Source organism: Grammomys surdaster, unplaced genomic scaffold (genome assembly GCF_004785775.1).
Source record: "Grammomys surdaster isolate TR1022 unplaced genomic scaffold, NIH_TR_1.0 184, whole genome shotgun sequence".
NCBI classification, from domain to species: domain Eukaryota; kingdom Metazoa; phylum Chordata; class Mammalia; order Rodentia; family Muridae; genus Grammomys; species Grammomys surdaster.
In genome coordinates, this window is record NW_021604629.1 from 3,708,581 (window position 1) to 3,734,454 (window position 25,874).

Consider the following 25,874-nt stretch of genomic DNA (forward strand, 5'->3'; position numbering starts at 1 on the left):
TTTAACACACATTCACTTCCGTATCACTTTCTGACACTGCTCTGAGCTGAAGCAGCATTAAGACTCAACTCAAAATCTAAGGAGACATGGCTGCCTATTCTTAGAATTTCATTAATGTATTCAAGAATTCATTACTAATAATTCATTATTTATAAATATAGAATAGCTAATCCTGTCATTGTGGTAAAATCACTTCCCACCCCATAGAAAAGGTAAAAGATCAAATGTTAAAAACAACTCAGTAAACTATAGACACAAAAACCTGCGGATGCAATAAAAAGTTCTGTTATCAATAACAGTAACAAGTTGTGGCCGGCAGAGTACAAGTGTTCTTTGCATATAACTGAAAGCTTTATCTGAATATATTCTGTAATGATTAAATTTATGTAGGATTCAAGATAAACACAGAGTATAGAGAAAAAAGATTAAAAGAAAAAGTACATTACCACATACAAACATGAAACCACAAATAAGACAGCAAGAAAGAACAAAAAGGGATAAAAGGAACTGCAAAACAAGCATAAAGAATAACAATGGCAATAGTTAAGTCCTTGCCTGTTGTGATAACTAATCTTGTCAATTTCACTACATCTGAAGCCAACTAAAATCCCAGCTGCTGGGCACTCCAGTGAGAGATTTGCTTGTGAGATTATTTCCTGGAAAACCCACCCTAAATCTGGACCACACTTTCTGGTGGCAGCCTATACAAGTGGACAAAGAAAACTGCTTTCTGCCTGCTTGTCCTTACCCTAAGAGGAAAGTTCATCTGTCCTACTGCTCAGGCATTCCTTCATGGTTAACAGAACCTACTTCTTAAGGATTTCAACACAGACTGAGGATCAGCAGCTCTTCAGGAATCCTCCAGGACTCCAGTGCTGGATTGGGACTGCTGAGACATCAGCTTCACGGACAACTACCAGTTTATCTGCCTTTCTGCTGTGAGGCAGACATTGTGGGACTGCCCAAACCAGTCTGTAAGCCATCTAACAAATCCTCTTTGTTTTTTATTATTATTATTATTATTATTATTATTCTACCAATTCTGTTCCTTTAGAGAATTTTGATCTGTATTAATTACCTTTTCTACTGCTGTGATAAAATACCATTACCAAGGCAACTTACAGAAGAAAGGATTTATTTGGGCTTATGGTTCCAGAGAGACAGAGTCCATGATAGCAAAATGAAGGCATATGGCTGCAACAGTAGCCACACACACTTACACACTCTCTTTCCCTCTTTCAAAAAAAAATGAATAAGGGTTTTTTTTGTTGTTTTTAGATGAAACTTTTGTAACAATAGTGAAGAATATTTTAATGATTCCTGTATAGGGAAAGCTATTTACAAAGGAAAAGATCAAATTGTATCTCATTAAAATGATAACCTGTTCTTCACCACTAAGAGGTAAAGATTACCAGCACACTCCACTTTTTTACGTTAATTCTGGAGATTGAACTTAGGTCCTCAAACTACTTTACCAATTAAAGCTCCTCAGCCCTTAAGAATAACTCTTTGAAATCAATTAAAAAGACAAATATCTAAAAAGGAAAATGGACAAGATACTTAAGTATATGCTCCAGAGAAAATTTATGAATAGTTTAACCCATTCATAATCAAGAAAATTATCATTAAAACCACATGAAGTCAGGTATAGTGGCTCAAGTTTATAACCTCAACATTCAGAAGGTGGAAAGAAGATTGTCATAAGTTCAAGATTAGCCTGAGCTACACAGTATGATCCTGTTTCATGGAGAAGGGTTGGAGCAAAAACAATGATAGCCAGGCATGCATCTTACCAGATAACCCTTGCCTGGCCTACATAAGGCCCTGGTTTCAATCCCCAGCACAGCAATAACAAATCACGAATGCCTATTAAGTGGCATACATAAAACTAGGTCTTAAGTATATATAGAAATGAAGAATAAAATTAAGTAGAAACAACCCTAAGTTCATTAACAATTAGAATGGAAACACTGTAGCTTATTCACACAGTGGAATATTAACCTACAAAATAGCAACCCACAACACAAAAATAGATAAAGCTTAAAACACAATGTTCAGAGGAAAGACAAGCATTGACAACACTTCCTATCTTCTTCCATTCACAGGAAGTGGAAACACAGTCAAAATTTTGTATAGAATCCTAAGACAGACGGTGTACATTTTTAGAGAGGCTGAATGCTTACCATTGGAATGGAGCATAATGAGAGCTTGTAGGATACTTGATAATGATCTATTTCTTAACCCAAGAGATGGCTGCACAGTGTTTGCATTTTGGCATCATTTATTGGGCTATGTAGTTTGTATACTTTTCCCTATACATGCTACCATTTAATAAAGGTTTCTAAAAGATCTACATTTATTGACACAAAACTTCCAAAACAAATGTAGTCCCAAGAAAAAGACAAAGCAACTGGGCAGTAGTGACATGTTTTTTACTGGTTTGCATTAATAAAATTTTTATGCAATGAACAAGGAAAACATATGCAACTAGTACATGTAATAACTAAATGAGTAAGTTTTTACTCCATTTAGTCTAATTCTCATAAAAGAGAAACCAAAGCAAACAGAAGTAGGAAGGCTCTACTTTCCCAACATTCTCCAGGGCACGTTTGTCTAAAAACAGATGCCTTCTTTTTTTCTGTTGTTTTTGCTACCAAGCTTCAGTCCAAACTCTGGTCTCCTGCACCCTATTCACTTGTGTGCTTCTCCTCTCTGACATGTTTCTATGGCTGTCCCTGGCCTTTTGTAGATCCTTTTAGTATCTACCCTTACCAGTTCACAAATAATACTTGGTCAGGTTTTAGGTGTTATTTTCTTCAAACATTTTTTAAAGCATCAGAAAATTAATTCCAAAAACTATACTCTTCATTTCTAAAAATAGACATTTCTTTTGTGCCTGTCATGCTGGGAATTGAACTAGGGCCTTGTGTGTACCTTGCATATAAACCCATATATAAAAACTACTATAAACTCAATACAACTCAATACCTCATAGGCTTCATTTTGAAGTTACCCTAACACTGCTTTTATCAGATCTTTAAATTTACAAATAAAACATGTAAATACATAACATAGAATTATAAAACCTACATAAACTTTGTCAAATAGAAAAAACGTCATGCTATCACTTAATCACTGAACACAAAGACCTATTTTGGTGGTCTGTCTTTACTCTATATTAACTTTGGTTTTGTTTTACAGCTATAATTATTTTACATGTATGATTTGGGATTCTTTTTCCTAAATAAGCCATCTCTTTTGAGCACAGAGGAACAGGATGCAATACAAGGAATGCCCTGAAACCAGACATTTATATTTTCAAGGAAAATGTTTAAGTTGGAAAACAGGATTGAAGCAAGATAATTTGGAAACTTTTTTTTTAATTTGGAAACTTTTAAAGATAGACAATAAAAACAATTTCAGTTTCTCAAAAAATGAAAAATAATAGGACTGAGGATATAACTTTGGAGAAGATCACTTCCCCTGGAATACAGGAAGCCCTGGTCAACCCCTGCCAATACAAAAACCAACCAGAAATAAAAATAAATACACTCTGACTCACCAATCCCACCACTGAGTGTGGACCTAAAGGAAATGAAGACTACCTCACTCTCAGTTTCACGCAGCCATCCTCACCACAGACACGGGAGGGGACCCACCTAAGTGTCCACCAGCAAATGAGCAGAAGACGGGAGTGGTGGGAGAGGTGGGTTGGAATTATATTTAAAAAGAAGGCTTTAAAACGAAGGAACTCCTCACAAGCAACAATGCAGATCAATCTAGTAGCTATGTTAAATGAAATAAGCTACGCACAGAAAAAATATTATAAATGTACTCATATAAAAGGTTAAGCTCAGAGAAGCAGGAAACAAAAGGACGATTAATGAAGACTGAGAAGTCGAGGTAATGACATGTTGGTCAAATGACAGAGAAAAAGTTTTAACAAATTTATTGTATATCATGTCTTCTTGAGTTAAAACAATGTAATGCATATTTGAAAGTTGCCAAAAGAGGGCAAGTGTGGTGGTACATGCCTGTAATCCTGACATTTGGAAGGATGAGGAGGAGAAATAAGAGTTTAAGATTATTCTACATAAAATGTTCAAGCCCACCCCACCTCAAAAAAAAAAAAAGACTATTGATGTGGGTGTGAGCCTCTCTGAGGTCTGCTCCACATAAAATAATTCATTTCTGATACTTTAAATCTGGTCAAAAGCCCATGGTTGGAGAAGTCACAGGCTCTACAGGACAATTACTTAACTGTAATTTTGCTAAACGGACATGCTATCAAACTGCCTTTGAAATACGTGTGCCTATATCCATAGATTTGCTCTCAGCTTTACCATAGAAACTTTTTACAGTGGACAGCTGTTAATGCCCACACACAGCTATTCCAAGTACAGAGAATAAGTGAATGTCAAGTGCCTGACCATAAAAGTGTATGTAGATCACTTCTTTCAAGTCTCAGGAACATCACAGAGATGGCAGCTGGGGAGGCATGCGGAGAAACTGTCTTCTGACATGATGCAGTCATTATACTAGGAAACTCAAGGTAACTGTGCTTACTTGCACAAGACCGACATCATCATTCAGCATGCACTGGGAAGGGGCTCCAGAAGTCTCTTCACTCCTCAGTGAGACACAATGGCCATTAACTCAAGTGATGGGAAAGTCATTTTCTTCAGTAGTCACTTGTGACTTGCCTATTTTCCAGGAAATAACTCCAATCTATGCTTATGTAAGCAACCATAATTAACTCAAAACCAAGAAAAGACATCAAAATGGAAAGAGGCTTATTGAAAACAAAGGTTCAGAGGAAGTTGGAAGATAAGAGAAGACAGTAGAAGGGTTAAAATGCCTCAAATTTAATATGTACATAAATAAAATTATCCAAGAAAAATGTAATAAAAATCTAAAACTTTATCTTATTTTTAAGAGAGTGTGTGTGTGTGGGGGGGGGGGGGGTGCACCTGTGTACAGGTACCCAATGAAGCCACTGGGTCCCCTGGAACTAGAGTTACATGAGGCAGTAAGCCACAGACATGGGTACTAAGAATCTTTGAAACAGTAGAATGAATTCTTAACTGTTGAGCAATCTCTCTAGTTCTTTAAATAAAAATTGATTTAATCACTGAAATGATAGATTTTAAATGACCTCACCACCAAAAAAAAAAAGATAAGTGAAGTAATACATATGTAAAGAGTCATGATTTAGCCATTCTACAACATGAACACATTTCAAGATATCATATTGTACTTGACAAATGTAATTTTTATGTGTCAATTCAAAATAGGGCTAGAGAAATGGCTCAGTGGTTAAGAGCACTAACTGCTCTTCCAGAGGTCATGAGTTCAATTACCAACAACCACATAGTGGCTCACAAACATATGTAATAGGATCTGATGCCCTCTTCTGGTGTGTCTGAGGACAGCAACAGTGTACTCACATACATTTAAAAAATAGAATCTTTTTTAAAAAATAAATCTGTCCAACTCTATGAAGGAAATGGTTATAAATATTTGAAATACAAATATTTCAGAAAAAAAAAACAGGAACGCATGGTCGCAAAACAAGCCAGTTAAAATTCCATTTGTGAAGACATGTCCTCCAAACATCCCTCTGTCATAAATTCACTACACTGAGCACTAACAAGCTTTCCTAGCACCGCTGTATAGGTATGTCAGCATTTACACAGACTGACTATATACATTCTTTTTAGATTTACTGCCATCCCTGACTATTTCTGAATGCTTATAATAATGATACATAGTGTAACTTTACTGGACCCAATCCAGTTACAAAATGAAAAATGTGACCCACAAATGAAGATCATATATAACTAACAGGTGACAAAATTGAAAACACAGGTCTCTTTACTCCAATTATGAGGTAATTACATAAAAACAAGAAAGAAATACTTCAGTCACACCCAAGTCAACAATGCCATAAAGCAAAGGCCCTGCTAATGCCATCTGCCTATTCAGTTAGCCCAATCTTGTCAACTAAGAGACTTTTTGAAATTAAAGAAATGAATTATTGCAGAATCCAGCATTAGTCTCAAGGCAGCTAGTTTGCCCGCCTGTCTGTCCATCCTCGGAGTCATGGAGAGAGCCTGTCTGATCCAGAAGGCCAAGCTGGCCCAACAAGTCGAACGCTATGAGGACATGGCAGCTTTCATGAAGGGGCCGTGAAAAAGGGTGAGGAGCTCTCCTGCGAGGGGCGGAACCTTCTCTCTGTGGCCTACAAGAACATGGTGGGTGGCCAGAGAGCGGCCTGGAGGGTCCTGTCAGCATCAAGCAGAAGAGCAACAAGGAGGGGTCCGAAGAGAAGGGCCCCGAGGTGAAAGAGTACTGGGAGAAGGTAGAGACCAAGCTCAGAGGTGTATGTGACACTGTGCTAGGCCTGCTGGTCTCCCACTTCATCAAAGGGGCTGGAGAAGCAGAGGGCTGCATCTTCTACCTGAAGATGAAAGGTGACTACTACCGCTACCTGGCCGAGGTGGCCACTGGTGATGACAAGAAGTACATCATCGACTCTGCGCGGTCAGTCTACCAGGAGGCCATGGACATCAGCAAGGAGATGGCCGTCCACCAACCCCATACACCTAGGCCTGGCCCTGAACTTTTCCGTCTTCCGTCTTCCACTACGAGATAGCCAACAGCCCCGAGGAGGCCATCTCACTGGCCAAGACCACCTTTGACCAGGCCATGGCCAATCTGCACACCCTCAGTGAGGACTCCTACAAAGACAGCACCCTCGTCATGCAGCTGCTGAGAAACAACCTGATGCTGTGGACAGCCGACAATGCGGGGGAAGAGGGTGGTGAGGCTCCGGAGGAGCCCCAAAGCTGAAGCAGCCTACAACCTCCCTGGCCCACCTTGCCTTCCAGTCCTCAGCCTGCAGAAAGGACTAAAACAGAGTGGGACTCTGCCCTTCCCAAACCCTGAATGTTCTGCCACACATTGGAAGGCTTCTTGGAAGGGGTGCAGCCAAGCTGAGGCCACCAGGGCTAGGGAATCTCACTCTTCGTGTAGCTGTCTAGTGGGTGGTCCCACCCCAGCCAACCCCTGCTCTCTGCACCTACACTTCCTCCCACCACTCCTGAACCTGTCCTCCCCCTGAGCCTCCTGTTGCTTCTGGATCCTAGGAATCGAGAAAGCTCCCCACCCCTGTGGCTGAGAACTGGACTGGACTGTGGCAAGGGCTGGGTAGGTGTGTGAGAGAGAGAAAAAAAGACTGTGTATGTGTGAGTGAATGAGAGGGAACACATGTTTGCTGGATGTGACCATGTTACCACTCAATAAAGCTGCCATGGGGTGGGGGGGGATGAATTATTAGTATGCAGGATGAGTTACTTCCAATTGCTAAGAGCTACATGCACAGTTACCTGCTACTGTATAAAAACCTGACAGTAGGTTTTATAGGTCAGTGTTAGAGCACTTGCCTAGGAGATACATTGGCCTAGGATCCAGTCTGCCAGAGAAAAGAAAAAAAAAAGGTGAAGACTATGTAAAGGGGTGTCATGGTGTGGTGGTTTGAATAGGTTTGGCCCTCATAGAGTCATATATTTCAATGCATCGTCATAGGGGGTGGCACTACTAGGAGGTGTGACCTTATTGGAGTAGGTGTGGCCTTGTTAGAGGAAGCAGGCATGGTGTAGGTGGGCCTTCAGGTCTCCTAAGCTCAAGCTCCATCCAGTGAGACGGTCCCCTTCTGCTGCCTGTGGACCAAGATGTAGAATCAGCTCTTTCTCCAGCACCAAGTCTGCCTGCATGCTGCCATGCTTCCCACCATGATGATAATAGACTGAACCTCTGTAAGCCAGCCCTACTTAAATGTTTTCCTTTATAATAGTTGCCATGATCATGTTGTCCCATCACAGCAAGGAAACCCTGAGACACATGGTCTCCATGACTAAGTGTCATTGAATAGGAAAACTAGTCAAGATAAAAGAAATCTAGTCTTCCAATAGGAACATTAACTGATTCTTGTCACAGCTTCCTGACTATAGTCATGTTTTATTTTCTAACATGACTGCTCTCTCTACTACATGGTTTCTACTGTTTTGTGGTGTTGACTTATTGCCTTCTCTGCAGGCTGGCATTCAACTTCTCTAAAGAAGATGATCAAAGTTAACTCATTTTGTAAGAGTTCTTGAATCAGGCCAATTTAAAAGTAACTGGCTTACTTATACATCAATTGGTGGCAGTCCCTATCATGGTCCTGTGACTAAACAGAAGGACCTATAAAAAGTGTGACAAAGGACTAGAGAGATAGCTTGCTTACCAGGTGTTGTGTTTCTCGTAATGGTATCAAGACCAGTATGGCATGGTGGCATATCCCTTTAATGCAAACCCTTGGGAGGCAGAGGCAGGCAAATCTCTCAGAGTTTGAGGCCAGCATGATCCACATGATGAGTTCCAGATCAGCAAGGGATACACAGTAAGACCGTGTCTAAAAAATAAACATACCAGGGCCTAAGTTCCATACCTAGGACCTGTACATTTTTAAAATCCAGGCATAGTGGCATGCATTTATAATCCAGTGCTGAAGAGGCAGAAAAAGAAGCCCTGGGGCTTACACTGGACAGCCAGTATAGTCTACTTGGTATATTCTAAGACCACCAAGAGAACATGTCAAAAAAAAAAGAATGCAATGCATGAGAAACTGGCAGAATGTAACAACTGATACAAGATCTTGCAACTTCATTTTACAGAGATGGACTATGGTTGTAGCTCAGTCTCAGAGTTTATCCACATATATATTTTGGTTATAAAACAAACATTACTAGATAAAAGGCTTAACACTCTAATCAACTCACTCCAGAGCATAATCTTCTATTGTCACCCCATACCCTTAACCTCTGACAGAGCAGACCCCAAGCAGTAGACTCATTTTATATGTCTCCCTTAAATCCCAATGCCAGGCATACAAAACATAATAGCCTTAAGGAAAGGGGAGAAAGGTAACAGAACACATGCAACATTAAAATGCCCAGGAAGCCAGATGTGGTGGTGCATTCCAGCACTCTGGAGGCAGTAGTGGGCAGGTCTCTATGAGTTGGAAGCCAGCTGCTTGTTCTACATAGCAAGATCCAAGCAAGACAGAGCTATATAATGAGACCGTGCCTCAAAAATAACTTAAAAGTAGAAAGGGGGACTATTGAAGGTACAGGGATAAAAGGGGAGACAAAGAAATGAGAAAATTGGGAGAAACCAACAGAAACAAATTATATATGAAAATACCACAATAAGATATTATATTAATTAAAAACAATATATATTAGAGGTAATAATTATAAGGGCATAAGTTTCTGGCATGTTTTCATGGCATATCATTTGCTCTAACAATTTAAATTATAATTTAAAACAAAGTAAATATAATGGGCTCTCATCCACCAACCAAATCACACTTTGAACTCAGATTCTTCTTTGACCTCGTATTTATTCCATATTCATCTTAAAACAAAGTCTGACACATAAGAACAGACTTCCTGTTACAGAAGAATGTCCTGCTACATTCAAATGTTTTCCAGTAGGAACAAATCTCTAGCAGAAATCCATACTGTTTTAAAATTATTTGCCATGTCAGGCTCTGAGCTAGAGCTCTTGACAGAAAAGTCAACAGATTAGCAAACTGAAGCTTTGAGAGGGTAAGTTCTCACCCATTATCACATGTAATAAACAGCACAGGTGGAAATCAAGCCAAACAGGCATGAGGGAAGGGCCCGGTTTCAACAAGCACACCACACTGTCAATGGCAGTCAGATGTACTTTGTAACATTAACTAATCCTAATTCCCTTCCCTCCCTTCCCAGAAGAACATTTATGTCACACACTAATATAATGTTCCTTAGAACAGTCATCAATGAAATATCTGTGATCACATGAGCTCATTAGGGCTGGGGATATAGCTCAACAGTAGAATACATAGTATATATATAGTAAGTAACTAAAGCTCACACAATATAAATAATTTTGAAGAAAACCTAAATCTTTATAAAATAATAAATTATTTATTCTAATATGAATATATTTGGAGTGAATATACAGACCAATTATAGTAACAAGAAATACAAAGCAGGTAGCTTCTATTAAAGCCTTTTAATAATAATTTCAATACCTCAGACAAGTAATCATATTAACACTTGCTGCTTTTAACTCTAAAAATACCCAGTTCATACTAAATTTACTTCTTATGTACAAATAGTTATTTACTTAATAAGGATAATTTATAATTATCTTTTGTTTTTTTTGTTGTTGTTGTTGTTTTTCGAGACAGGGTTTCTCCATGTAGCTCTGGCTGTTCTGGAACTCACTCTGTAGACCAGACTGGCCTCAGAAATCTGCCTGCCTCTGCCTCCCAAGTGCTAGGATTAAAGGCGTGCGCCACCACCGCCTGGCTTATAATTATCTTTTAAAGACTGATTTTATTTTTAACTATGTGTTTGTGTGCTTGGTGTGTGCTTATATGTACTTGTGAGTTCAAGTGCCACTGAGGAAAGAAGGCATCAGATTCCCCTGGGACTGGAATTAAAGACATTATTTTTGTAAAACATCCACAATTTTTTAACTAATATGCCTCCATCACCCATTATGTACTAATAAAGTTAATCTATATTATTGTTGTTTTATAAGACTAAATTATTATGCATCTTTGTAAAGTAATTTTCTGAACACTAAGGAACACTTTGGTATGGGAAAAAAACAGCCAATATTTGGGGAGTACCACATATAAAGTAACAATTCTATAATAAAATGGTAATCAAGTCTTACAAATTACCAACACAGTTGACTGTAAGAGAAATCTAGAAATTTAAAAGCAAAAAGAGATGCTAGTGTGCATTCCAGAAATGCTAAAGACTATCAACCACAACCTGATGAGATGAGAGTGTTGTTACAACTCCCAGATACTGTATGAAATGGTATATCTGCTCTGGGAAAGACAGGCCCATTTCATATCAAAAGAAACCTACAATGGCCTAAGACCAGAAATTCAATGGACAGGTTACTCAGGAGAAACGGAAAACTCTTTGTTTCACATAAGAATATTAATACCAAGATTTTAAAATTCATTTTAGCCAAATACTAAGAGCAGTTTATAACCAGTCTTTTGCTACTTTGCAGGTTTTTCTCTCTTCCACCCTTTCCCACCCTGTCAATCCCCTAACACTAGATAGGAGAAAAACAGGATAAAAAGGAAAGGGGGCTACTTCCTGCTGGTTAGGTGCATCAAGTTCCTTGGGCCAAGTCTGATCTTCCCTATCATGATATCTAATTTCTTCTTCACTCATGACTACTTAACAAACTGCAACCAACAGAGACAACAGCAACTAACCAACAACTCACTCAGCCTCTCCATTTCCTAGCATTACAATACCCTCTGAAAAGTCTCCAGAATTCCAAATGTTACACAATTGCAGAAACTATCTGCTGCTGGCAAAATCACGCCCCTGCTAAAGCATGAGGAAAAATCACAGTCAGCTGCTGTGGGCAATCTGAAGCAGCCCCAAAATGCCAAAATTGTCACTATAGCATTTGATTTGTCTGTCAATAGAATGTGTAAGCAAAACTGGCTTATTCATACAATAAAATAATACAAAAGAAAGAGAGACAAAATTCTAATAAAAAATGGATATATCTAAAAAGAGGAAAGGGGAAGTTGAGTGAAAGAAATCTTGCAAAACACAAGTATATATCATATGATTACTCTGATGTTATATTCTAGGATGAGTAAACAGTATGTGGCAGGAAAAAATTCAGAACCTTGACTGCCCATGGGAAGACAGCAACAGGAAATGAACGGGAAAGACCTGCCTTAATGGAATTGAGTTGCAGGATCTGTTATTGATATCACCAGTACCAACTATAGAATCTTGAACAAGTTACCTAATGGTTTCAAGTCTCATTATCTTCAACTACATACTGGTTGTAAAATTGTAACTAAATTAGATCAGTTAACAGTATCTGATACTATGCATTTCTAGTTGGAACTATGCATTCCATCTTTCACACATTTTTAAAAGACTAAAAAATGGATATTCTGTAATCTAATTCATGCTGTGACAACTTGACCCAATGCTATATTTACTCTTCACATTTTCTTCTGTTTTCTACAGCCAAATTCTTCAGACATGCAATGTGAAAATGAGACAGCATTCTGAGAAAACAGTTTTTGTTGCTGTTGTTTGGCAATAGCTAACTTGTATTTCCAAAATTCTTCTGTTTTTCACTATTCAAACCAAATTATGTTGTTTCTTCTTGCTTCAAAAGAGAAAAAAAGTTTTACTACCTTTAATATTCTATGGGTTTGTGTTGACTTGAGCTAAAATCATTTGGTAGAACATCTGTCTCAAGATGAAAACAAGTAACATTCTTTTCAAATTCCAGGGCAGACCATGTGGGACAATTACATAAAGCATCCATAAAATCCACTCCAGTCCTAACTGCTACTTTCCACTGCAAACTAATTTTCTTACTGTTATTTTCCAAGTTTGTTCCGAAACTTGATTTCTCTCTGAAAGTTACAAACATTTAGCTCTGGCTGAGAAAAATACAAAAGATGCACTTGTATCTACAACCAGGTACCACTACCTACAAGCAGGGTTTGCCGGGGGGGGGGGGGGCGGGGGTGTTCCACTTGAAAATTTGCTCTGAAACTATTAATTTTCTTTAAGTAATTTTTCATTACAAATCTTAATTCTGTATTTTAAGTGAATATTATAATAGAGTATTTTGTAGGAAGAAAATTACCTTGAGATTTCAAGTTTACAAACAAGCTGTGTTTTCTTCAAATCAACTAATTAACCTTGTCAACTAATAAGGTACATAAAGGGCAACTAGGGATCAAAGGAAAGAGGGCGTGAGTGTAATGGTCTCATCAGTGGAACCAGCATTTCTTTACCAGGGAAGATAGAAACATTTTCTGTTAATCTGTTAAACAAACCACTGAAAGAAAGGTCTACAACTATCTACTCAATAGTCAGTCTGCTAAAATAATAACACTAACTCTGCTGAAACAACTGGGGTTTTTTCCAGTTTCTCAAATTTCTTTAGTTCGAGAATACTGGGATATATCTGGACCATGGCTTCTCTTGCAATCTAAATAAATTAGGCAACTACTTTGAAATTTTTATAATTCATATTTCTGTTTACAAAAACCCTTTGGATACAATGAAGACCAAACACAAAAAACAATTTTTGTTTTCTTGGGTTTTTTTTGTTTGTTTGTTTGTTTGTTTGTTTTGTTGGTTTTTTTTTTTTGAGACAGGGTTTCTCTGTGTAGTCCAGGCTGGCCTCAAAGTCATAGAGATCTGCTCACCTCTGCCCTCCCAAGTGATGGGTCTGAAGGTGTGTGCCACCACCACTACCCAGCTGCAAGTACTGATCTTTAATGTTTCCAATATAAATATGAATTAAACATAAAGTCTGATCTTGGTCCAAACACTTATTGTCCTCATCTTTATGAAATTCAAGTTTTCTATGCTGTTGCTTACCTATTAGCTCCTATTAAGTGGTGGTTTTTGTTTCCTAGTTAAAATCTCCACAAAGGAAACAGGCATATTCCTATACTGCTAAATTAGCAAAATCTTTCTGGATGACTATTTAGTGTAGACCTAAAAACTATTGAAAATATTCTTTTGGTTTTCAGACATAGCTGGAACTAAACATATAAAAGATATTTCTAAAAGTCTGTGTCCATTTTCATTCTAACTCAGGCTCTGTAATTATTCAGAATCCTGAAATGTATCAGGGAGAATATTCCTTGGCAGTCTCATCTTAGTATTACTGTCATGTCAGTACAAAGAAAGAGTCTTTGCTTGCTCCAAAAGAAGAAACCTAAGGAGGGAAATAACCATCCTTGGCATTTGTTGCAAGAAGTTTTTCTCTGGGGAGGCAAAAAGATGTCAACCCCCCATTATAGAGCACCAATGACAAACCAAAGCATTACTCCACCAAAGTCCAGTTTAAGGAACAAGTAGGTTTACTGAGCTGACTTACAGAAAGCATGAGTGACCTCAAAGCAGCCAACAATGCCAAAAGTCTTACCCCACAGCTGCACAGATGGAGTTCCACCTTCAGTTAACCTTACGTAGTCTCTAGATTTATATACATACACACTTGCACCTCAGAATACACCATGCACTTAGAGTAGAACCACATACTACTACTGCAAGATGCAGAAGTGAACAGCAAAAGTCTCTGAAAGGGCCCAATGACCACACCACTCTTTCTATGTCCTCTGAGAGAACCTCAACAGTCAGCAAGCCTGATCTTAGGGGTTTTTAGTAGTCATAGCTGCTCCAATAAAAACAGTTATCTGTTGTGGTCAGAGGACAACACTATACAAAAAGGACTAATACTTTGCCTGAGGCCACATACAACCTCTCTAAACCAGCAATGCTAGGTATAAACTTATTGACTTCCATGTGAACACTTATCATTTGACCCAGCAGTTCCACTTATATGAATGAATGCTTACATTGTAACTGCACTACAGACATGATTTTAAGCACTTACAAAAATTAACTCACTATTCTTTACAGCAAATCTAGGAGGTAAATACTACTAGTCACTATTACCTCATTTTGCAAATGCAGAAACAGAACAATTAGCTAACCTGTCTAAGGCCAGAAGTATTTAGAGACAAAACTAGTAATCAAATTCAGACCACATGGGTTCACCCCACATTTTCAACTTCATTAGACCTAAACTTTATATATTTTAAATGATAATCAGACACTTAGCTAATAAAACTTAATGCTGTTGTATAATATATACAATGTCAAAAGAAGGTATTAAGTATGCAGTTAGTATAGACTGCATAAAGGAGCAGATTCTATGACCTTATTTTATAAGAAGTAATAATATACATATATGTACATACAAATGTATATACGTACAAACATACATATCTGAATGCACATATATATGAATGCACACAAAAAAAATCTCAGAAAAGATCTTTTAAAAATGTCAGCAGGTACAATGTATACCACTTTATCTCCACTGGGATGGCCATGACCATAAAAGAAAAAGGCAATGATTCTAGCAAAACCAGGGTGTACAATCTTGACTCCTTAGAAGAACAGCAAGGCTCCAGCTGAGGCTTACTTACCAACCATGATCAACTACTCATACAATTTCTTTGCGTCTCTTAACAATGTCTTAAATAGTTTCAAACCTCATGACCACAAGTACAACCAACCTTTGGTAAACAGTGATTTTATCACATTATTTCATCAGAATTACATATTTAACGCTGCTTTTGAGCCTTTTGGATAAGATGAAGTATAGAATTATACATTTAAAGTTGACCCCTACATTACTTTTATGCACTATGAAAATAAGAGAATGCTTTGTTTTGGCCTAACCTGTTAATCATTACAAGCAAAAACGAAAAAGAGAAGGAAAAAAAAAAACAGGCTTTTTTTTTTTCCTGCTTTACAGGAGTACAGCAGAAAGGATATGTCAGCTTTCCAAAACCATTGCAACTTAGCTACACAAATCAATCATTGCACAATCTAGATGCTTCTAGAGTCAAGCTATTGTTTTTAAAAACTGCATTAACTTCATGCAGACAGAGTAATAAAATGGTATCATTATTTTTTCAGATTAAAATTAAAATAGAAAAGATTATGTCAATTAAATATAATTATAAATTCATAGTGTTATAAAGCATATTTTTCCATTAAAAATAGAAACTATGATGATTGTTCAGCTGAACTGTGATCTGCACATGAAAGTTGTGAGCATGTTTCCAGATAACACCAAAGTTTTCTCAATGCTGGGACAATGGGTGGCAAACAGGTACAAAAACAAAGATATCCCACCCCATTCCACTGTATCTTCGAGTCCCTTTTAGTGCTAACTTTGGGACAGTCCAGTTGGTAGTGTTAAAAGTAAGGTATGGGGGCTGGAGCTACAGCTCAGTGACAAAGCTCTTGCTGGGTATGCACAAGGCCCTGGTTCAACCTGGTTCAATCCCAGGTACTACAGAAAGAGTAGGGAATAAAAACCTCCTCAGGCATACTTCTGACAACTATTCAAAAATCAGACTGCTCTTTGACCAGAATATGAAATCCAGAAAAGAGACCTTAGATAGACCTGACAGTAATGAAATGTTCTGCTGGCCCCATGTGGGGTCTAGATACTGTCAGACATGTTGAAATATAACTTTTGTCACACAGTAACAGAAAATAAAGTAGGATAATAGCCCCTTAAGAGACCCCATCCTGGAAAGGAGTAAAGCTAGACCTAACAAACTAGCCAACTACTTAAAAGGTATTCTCCAGCGGCATCACCCTTGTTTTACCATTTAGAAAATTGTATTTCAGTGTTGCAGCCTTGCTTTAGCACTGCCTCAGAAAATAAAGGGAAGATTATTTGGTTCAGGGAGACCTGGAACAGAATTAAAGAAATATGTTATTCTACAAGATCATTGAAGAAATGGAACTGAAGCACTGAGGTCAAGCGAGGCTATTCCAAGCAGGGGCTTTCCTGACACTGTCAACTTTAGAGGCTGGTGTTTCATGTTATTAAAAGAATCAGAAAGTACCTGTAATTTACTGTGTCATGTTTTAAAGAGATAGATGGCACACACACAAAAGAGAGAGTAAACAGGTCACACAACTTGCTAGGACAAGAGAGAAGAAAAAAAGGGGACTGGGCCAGCAGTTTGCAATCAAAGGCATTCACCTGTTTTCCAGTAAAGCTGGCCTTTCCCCAAGGGGTTACCTTTCTAGTAGGCATTGCTGGGAAGGAGTAACAGAGCCTACATGTTAGGTCTAGCTTTACTCCTTTCCAGGATGGGATCTCTTAAGGGGATACTGTCCTACTTACTCTATTGTCTGTTGTCATATGAGAAAAATCGTATTTCAACATGTCTGACAGTATCTAGACCCTACATGGGGCCAGCAGATCATTCTACTGTCAAGTCTACCTAAGGTCCCTTTTCTAAATCTCATATTCCCTAGACTTCAACACTAAATAAAGTGTTTTCTTCCTGAAAGCTAATTCTAGTGGACATGGTACCTACTCCTGATTTCTACTTACAGAATACAAAGAGAGCTACTCTGGTTTTGGGAAATACTGAATACTGGGTTAAGTCTTGTGCTTTTTGCTCCTAAGACGGAAAGCACCTTATACCACTGAGACCTGTTTTACACGTCACTTCACTAATTTTCTATGCACACTTAAAAGTTGTCTGGGTCTCTGTTGCTGTGATAAAACACTGACCAAAAGTAATTTAGGAAAGGGTTTATATGGCTTACAAATTACAACCTATCACCAAGAGAAGACAGGGCAGAAACTCAAAGCAGGGACTGAAGCAAGAAACAATGAAGGAATACCACTCACTACCTTGTTCAGTTACCTTTCTTTATAAAGCCCAAGCCTACCAGCCTAAGAATGGTACCACCCACAATGGACTGGGCCCTCCTACATCACTTTGCAATTTAAAAAAGCCCCTCCCCCATACAAATACGCCCACAGGCCAATCCAATGGAAGCAATTCTTAAGGTTTCTTTTTCCCAGGTGAGTCAACCTGACAAGCAGAACTAGCTATCCTAACAGTCTTTGGCTAAAGAAAAAACAGGGCTGGAGATTAGCTCAGTGTCAGAATGTTTACTTAGTCCTCAAGAGAAGGAGTAGGAGGGAGGTGAAAGATGGGAGGGGGGGGGGGCGAATGTGTTTTCCTAAGTACAATCCCTAGTTCAGAGAAGAAAAAGAAAGGAAGAGAGGGAGGGAGGGAGAAAAAGAAGGAAGAAAGGGAGGATAGGAGGAAGGGAGGGAGGGAGGGAGGGAGGGAGGGAGGGAGGGAGGGAGGGAGAGGAAGGGAGAGGAAGGGAGAGAAGAGGAAAAGAAGCAAAGCAAGGCCTCCTAATCCTCTCCAACACCCAGATCTGAGAATCGAACCTGGGGCCTCAAACATTCTTAACAGGTGCTTCACTTTTCAGCTATAGCCACAGCCATTTTCTAGTTTTGTCTGTTTGTTTGTTTGTCTGTTTGTTTGAGAATAAGTTGCCCAGTCAGGCCTTGAACTCATTCTTTAACTCATAAAAGCCTTGAACTTGCTATCTCCCTGCTTCTGTCTCCTAAATAGTTGGGATTACAAACATGTACCATCAGGCTGAGCAAAGAAATTGTTTCTATGAAAAAAAAAAAAAGAAAGAAAGAAAGAAAGAAAGAAAGAAAGAAAGAAAGGAAGGAAGGAAGGAAGGAAGGAAGGAAGGAAGGAAGACTCAAACAAAGCCGTGTGAAGAGAGGGAAGGAAGGAAGACTCAAACAAAGCCGTGTGAAGAGAGGGCAAAAAATAGAATTATGGACCCATAAGCTGAAGAACACTGGGGGCCATCAGAAACTAGAAGAGATGAATACTCTTCCCTAGAAGTCCTCAAAGGACTTCTGACACCTACACTTCAGAGCCACCCACCAAAATTATAAAAGAATAAACACCTTTTGTTTTAAACCCCCAAATTTATACTGTTATAGCAGCCCCAATGGTGGAAAACTAACTTCTACCTATTATGTAATACATCATTAAGAAACAGAATTAAGCCAGGTGTGGTGGTGAATGCTCTAATCCCAGTGCTCTGGAGGCAGAGGCAGGCAGATCTCTGAGTTTGAGGCCAGCCTGGTCTATAGACTGAGTTCTAGTACAGCCAGGGCTACACAGAGAAACCCTGTCTCTAAGCAAACAAACAAACAAACAATACAGACTGCTGCTCTTCCAAAGGACATAGACAGGTTCAATTCCCAGCACCCAACTCACAAACAGCTTCAAGGAAAGCTGATGCCCTCTTCTGGCCTCCACAGGCACTGCACACACACAGGCAAAAAAAAAAAAAAAAAAAAGAAGGTACACATGAAATATAAATAAATAAAATAATCTTAATTTTTTTAAATTTAAAACAATCTTTCTCTTCTGTACAGCCAGGTAACCAGACAAAAATGAGGGCTCACACCACCTACAAGTAAAATAGCATTTATTAGGGAGTGCTGGAGATCTCTTCCAAACATACCATGCCCTTCTGTTGCTCCTTTCTTTTCATCCCCTAAGCAACGGTGTTCTCCAAAACCTGGCCCCTAGTCATTTATTCCCATCTCTATGTCAACCTTCTGAGGACATCTACACAACTGCCACAGCTCTATCTGTTCTAATGACTCCTGGATCTTTATGGTTAGTCTCTACTTGCTCTGTCTTTTCCTACTTCACTTGGAAGGTATTACAGAATTGTCCTTCAGGGCATGATGTGGCTCTTAGCATCTTAATGAGAGTGGCTGTAATTACCCATAAAAGACTCTCAGAAGGTGTCAGGGGAGCAGTATTAAATCCTCAACTGAAATGACAGCCACTTCCCAGCACACCGAATGTAATTTTGCTCAAAAGTTATGCATTCTCTTCCTGCCTGACAAACACCAGGCTATTGATAATTGTCAGATAAATGTCTAATCTTCACCTGTCTTATTCCTGCCCCATGTATTTAAACACCCAAATAATAGTTCTATCTTGATTAAAGACAGTCATATTTAACATATCCAAAATTAAGTTTGGTATTTCTCCCAGCTTGCACTATGCACCAATTACTCAAGTTAGGATCTTTGTAATTCTCAACTACTTTTCGTACTTCACCTCTCACAGTAATTTATCATTAAGTTTTACTGATTTCAGCTTTCTAACTTGAGCATCCATGCCCTTCTTTCCACAGCAAGTGCCCCTAAGTCTCCTCACACTAGTCCTTCTAGCTCCAGCTCACTGACTCTTAAGTTAATATTTCTGTTAATTCTTGATTCTCAAGAACTCACATTTTTGAAACCACTGAGATGGCTCAGAAGGTGCCACCAAGTCTGACGATCTAAGTTTAATCTCCAGAACATACTTTGTAGGAGAGAACACATTCCAGGAAGTTGTCCTCTTGACCTCTAGACATACACCGTGATGTACACACACAGACACACACACACACACACACACACAAATTCAGTCTCATAATATTTCACTTATGCAAAAAATTATCTTTTGTTTATTTCACATGCAATACATTGCTTAACTTACAAAACATTTCAAATACTTTAATACATTAAAGTAGATTGATTTTTAAAAATATACAGAACCTTAAATGAATATTAAACCTAAAATTAATCTAGTTTAATAACTTCTAGATAAATAATTTTGCCTGTACCGCGTCTTAAGCTTTAGGACTTTGTGCGTTCTAGATCAAAGCTCTATTACTAAATCACACCCAGCTAAACAGGTTACTTCTAAAACAGTAGGACAAAAAGTAAACACAAAAGCATATAGAGAACTCAGCACTCAAATTTACTTTTACAGTAAAAAAAGGGTAGTTGGATAAGTAACTTTGTCTTTTACAGACAAATCATATTTCCTAATTATTCCACCATCACCCAAATATAAAGTTGTAAAATGAAGGTTGAGGGGGTGGTCCTAATGTATGTGTGTGTATGACTATGGAGGCCAGAGGTGGACATGGCGTCTTCCTCAGTTGCTATCAACTTAATTTCTTTACACAGGGCTTCTCACAGAATCTGAGGCACACTGATTCTGCTAAAACATCTGGCCAGGAAGCTCCAGGAATTTTCCTGTCTCTGCCTCCCCAGCACTGGATTACAGATGCGGTGTATCACTGAACCCCGATATTTGTATGTGGGTACTAGGGAATTAGGCCCTCGTGAATGTGCAACAAGCACTTTAGTAACTGAAAAATACAGTTTTAAATAATACATTATCAAAATCAAACTGTCATAAAAAATCAGTGATTTTTAAGTTGTTCTTATTAGAGTATTAGCATAAAAAGCACATGGCTGGAAAACAGCAAGTGTCCAACAATAATAAAGTCAATAACATTGATCCTTAGGAATATAATTCTATAATTGAAAATTATGTTTTTCTGAAATTGTATAGACTAAGAACTTCCTTATCTAATCAATATTAAGAAAAATAAAGATACTAATGGTCTATTTTACCCTCTTCATGGTTTCTGAACCTTTTAGGTTAACACAGTTGTAGCTTTACCAACAGTTAAAGGAATAACAAATACCACGGAGCCCTCTACCTCATTTCCCTCAACAGACAAGTTGCATCCTACAGTAAGTACAGTAGCACTGTAAGGTGCTGGTCTCATGTAAGAAACCACTATTCTTCCTCAGATTTCCCCATTTTTATGTGTGTGCGAGTGTGAGTGTGTGTCCTTTAATCCTAGCACTTGGGAGGCAGAAACAAGTGGGTCTCTATGAGTTTGAGGTCAGTGCCATCCACACAGATAGTTTCATGACAATCAGGGCTACACAGTGAGATTCTGTCTTGAAAAAAGAAAGAAGAAAAATCTGGGGTCAGCAAGATGGAGGCCTGTAACAGATAAAGGCTCTTGCTGTCAAGCCTAATGACTTAAATCTCATCCCAGGAGCCCACGAGCTAGAAGTAGAGAAGGAACTCTGGAACGCTGTCTCTGACCTTCACATGCACACCCGTAACACGAAATACAGGGAAAGTATTCTAATTAAAAATAATTCAACTAAAATTATTTTTAATGGCAAAGACACTTTAAAACTAACAGTAATGTACTGGTTAAATAATACCAGAAACACCATGATATTAAACACACAAATTTCATATCACCATCCATAAGCATCATATTATCATAATCCGATTAGCTTTTAGAGAGAATTGGGTTAATAAAACCATATTAACTCCTGAAAGTAGTTGTATAATAAAGGTTAGAAAATCAATTAGATTGATGTTTCACTTCTGGTTTAAAAAAAAAAAAACTTTGTAGATTTTTATCCTATACAGCTCAGGCAGTTTGGAGAACACATTGACGATTTCATATAAACTTGCAGATACTTGCCCATGATCTAAGAATTTTTCAGTTCTAACCCAAGAAAAATGAAAACATGCCAATATTCAAAAATCCTCTCAAATATCAACTTTATTCATAATAACCAAAATCTGAAAACACAAATATCCACCAACTGATGAATGAATGAACAAACTGTATTTTACACAAAATATAAAGAAACAATGTATGTCTGGGGCTGGGAACACAGCTCAGCTGATTAGAGTGCTTGCTTAGCATGCAGGAAGCCCCAGACTCCATTTCTAGCAGCACATAAACAAGACATGAGGATGCACTCCTGTAATCATAGCACTGAAGGTAGAGGCAGGAGGATGAGAACTTCAAGGTCATTCTTAACTACATCACAGGTTTGAGGTTAGCCTGAGCTACAGGGGAAGGGGAGAGGAGAGGGAGAAAGTGAAAGAAAGGAAAGGAACAGAACAGTTCAGCAATGAGGATAGCTGAATGGTAGAGCACAAGCTTAGCATGGGTGAGGACCCAGGTTCTGTCCTCAGCACCGAAGGGAAAGGGAGCAGTTCGAGGAGACAGTTACTAACAAATACAACATGGGTATAGGTCAGTGCATGAGTCTAAGTAGAAAATAAGCCAAGCATCTCTTTAAAACTATCTGATTCTATTATTGTGCCGCTCTAGAAGGACAAAAACATACAGACAGAAAGCAGAGCTGCAACAACCCGAGGCTAGGGAGGAAACAGACTGCAAAAGGGCTTAAGAAGACTTTTTATAGAGAAGAAAATGTTCTATATCTTGATTGTGGTGGTGACTACACCAGTGTATACAGTTTATTAAAACCACTCAACTGTTACCATAAATTTTTGCACAAAAAAATATGCTTGAATAAAATAAAAATTATGCAAAAATATAACAGAAAAAGTATAGACCATACTTGAGATTATAATTTATGCAACATTCTGAGTTGCATTTTTTAAAAAAGAAAGAAAGAAATCTTCCTTTTGTTCAGTGTGGGAAGAAGAGTAGTTATAGTGCCCATAGGATAGAGGTGGGGCTCCTTGACAGGGAAACCCAGAAGGGCCAAAGCCAGATACCCGAGTGTCAGAGACACCAGAGACACCCGGTCAAAGCAGGAGGAGCAAACTGGCCTGGTCGGAGCATTAAAATGCAAAGAAACTGAGAGTGAGGAGGATACCTCAAAGGGAGCAACCCTAAGTGGGAGATTAGAGCATGGTAAAAAAAAAAAAAAAAAAAAGATTAACTCTGTCCTGGCAGACACTGATCACAGGCAATCAAAGGGAAAGCATGTACTTCCTGACGAGACACAGTGAGCACCACTGCTGTGATACATTGGCCCAAGTATATGCACCAAGCACAGAGGTCTCAAGTTGAGGGACATTATACAAAAGTAACTGACCTATAATCATTAAAAGCCACAAGACCATGAACAAGATGAAGGAACTGATCCCTATGAGTGACACCAAAAAGATAAGGAAACAATGCAGCAGTGAACTGTACTGCTTCCACCAACCATGTAATAGCATAATCAACAAAACCCTAATTAAGTAAAACACTGGGTCAGCATGAATTTCCTATTTTGATAACTGCACTGTCATTGTGTAGATCAATGTTCTTGTTTGTGTAAAATTCACAATAAGCCATTCTGAGTGACAGGGCATAAGGTCAGCAGTTTCCTCTTAAAATGTCCAAAAAAATAAAATAAAACAACAATAATTATGTACTGTACTTGCAACGTTTTCAAGTTTGTTACTGTTTCAAAATTGTTGTGGGTGTAAGAGGGCAGATATCTGTGAGTTACCGCCAGCCTGGTCTGCATAGGAATTCCAGGACAGCCAGGGCTCTGTAGAGAAACCCTGTCTCAAATAAAATAAAATAAAATAAAATAAAATAAAATAAAATAAAATAAAATAAAATAAAATAATAAAATAAAATAAAATAAAATTGTTGTGGCTGAAGAACGATGTAACTAAAAATGGAACAAGGTGAAAAACAAAACTGATTCTCCACACTGGCAATCTTACCAGACTGACAGACTATGTCATCTTCGTAAGAGACTGAAAATTTACTAAGAAAGGACATGACATTTTGGAGCAGCCAGAAGACTCTCTAAATACAGCCCGAAGCCTTCTCTTTTTATTTATGTGTGTGTTCATGGTGGGAGTGGGCATGCATGCTAGGGCACACATAGGAAGGTCAGAAGACAAGTCGGGGCAATCAGTTCTTGCCTTGCACCTTTTCATAGCTCAGGTCTCCAGGCTTGCCCAGCAAGAGCCTTTATCTGCTTCTCTTAAGTGACCTCAGTTAGGTAGTGGTGAGAAAAGAATGTTAAGGATCCCTTCTCTGAAATAAATTCTTAGGGGTAAGTTATAAAAAGAGGTGGGCAAAACAATGGTATGCTGGAGCTACAAATGACTAACAATCAGCAAAGCACAACCTAAGCACCTCCTGGGACAAGGAAGAGGCTGCAGGGCTGGAATCTAAAGATTCCTTTCAAGTGAGACTGAAATTACCCTGAAATAAAAGAGCTTCCCCTTCTCTACAATAACCTTGTTATTACATCCCGCTTATGTATACATAGTAACACAAAGAGATACAAATATGAAAATAAACGTGCATGAACCCTGTATAGTCCTGGTTGTGCTAGTCCATCGAAGTGTAAAAAGCAATGTATCTGCCAAACTGTTCCTTGTGAAAAATTCTCGGACGAATAAAGAGAACAATCAAAACACGTGAAAGCCGAGTGAGAGCACCTGCAGTGGTTGCCTGGCTCTCTTTACTTAAAAAAGAGTCATTTCATTCTGGGATGCCGACACATAAACGTCCTGAAACAATTTTCCTAGAAATGTTTCAAAGTGCTCGGATCCTTGGGCCTTTCCAAGTACCCGGCGTTCGGCCGGAATGTCCAAGCGCCCCCCTCCCCCCGAGGGCCGGCGGGAGGCAGCGCTGGACTCTCTGCACTTCCTTTCCGGGAGGACTGCCCCCAGCGTCACTCTTATTCAGGATGCAGGACACAGTGTATCCCTAGGAACCTCGTACAGTGTGCTCCCGCCCTCCCAGCTCCGCCGGCACGAGGGCGCGGTCCCGGGTGCCAGCCGCCTCCACAGAAGCGCGTGGCGGCGCGCGGGCAGGTCCAGCCAGCCAGTCCCCGGCCGCACCGCCGCGGCCTAGCCCCGCGACCGCTGTCCGATAGTTCCCTCACACACGCCCACTGCAGCCAGGCTCGGCCGCGCCGCGAAGGCCGACACCAGTCGACCCGCCGCTCTTCCACCGCGGGACCCGGCCCTCCCGCCTCCCCGCCTCCCAGCCACGACGCCCGGCCCCGCCGAGCCCACTGGACGGCTGCCGGGGGCGGAGGCGAAGCCCGGGGGCGGCGCCCGCCCCACACCCTTACCTGGCTTCTCGTGGTCGTAGCCTACCACAATGAAGTAGTCGGCCAGCCGGGCCATGACCGCCGCCGCCGCGCCCGGGAAGCGGGTTCCCGTCGCCGCCCTCGCCGCCGCCGCCCACCCGGCCCGGGCGAGCTCAGCATTTTCCCTTCAGCGGCTGTAGCGGTAGCAGCGGCGCTTCAGCCATGTTTGACAACCGAGGAGCGCACTGCGCCTGCGCCGCACCTCGCGCCCGCCCTTCCCCCGCCCCACCCGAGAGGGCTCGACGACCCGGTTCCCGGTGTTCGCGAGCCCACGCGGCGGCCGGAGGCCGCTCGGACACGCGGCTCGGGAAGTGGGCGGCCGGGCGCGGCCTTGCCACGCGCCGCCACCGAGGCTGGGCGCTTAGAGGCCCGGCTGCTGCCTCAACGCCCCCCACTCCCGCCCTGTTCTTTATTTTCCTGGAGCAGGGGTCCTTCCTTCCGCCATCTCCCTTTTGCAGTTGGGGAAAAGCGCATGGAGGGGCGCGGGGTCACTTGGAAAGTTTGTTCTTTGCTGCTGCTTGCTGCCACCGGCAGCACGGATGAGATTCTCCCGCCCTCGGCTGGAAGCTTGGAATTTGCACCGCCAAGGCTTTTTGCTGCACGTTTCCTGTTTATGT

At 39.9% G+C, this 25,874-nt stretch overlaps 1 protein-coding gene and 1 pseudogene across 2 annotated transcripts in view; one reads left to right on the forward strand and one right to left on the reverse strand.

The window, feature by feature from the left end:
* Nucleotides 1-25,328, reverse strand: part of Sbf2 (SET binding factor 2) — a 307,253-nt gene extending 281,925 nt beyond the window's left edge. For both annotated transcript variants that reach the window (XM_028768018.1, XM_028768017.1), the window contains exon 1: nucleotides 25,240-25,328. In XM_028768018.1, the coding sequence (XP_028623851.1) occupies nucleotides 25,240-25,294 (55 nt within the window). In that variant the 5' untranslated portion in view covers nucleotides 25,295-25,328. The remainder of the gene's footprint in view (nucleotides 1-25,239) is intronic.
* Nucleotides 6,103-6,852, forward strand: LOC114621653 (annotated as a pseudogene).
* Nucleotides 25,329-25,874: the final 546 nt, after the last annotated feature.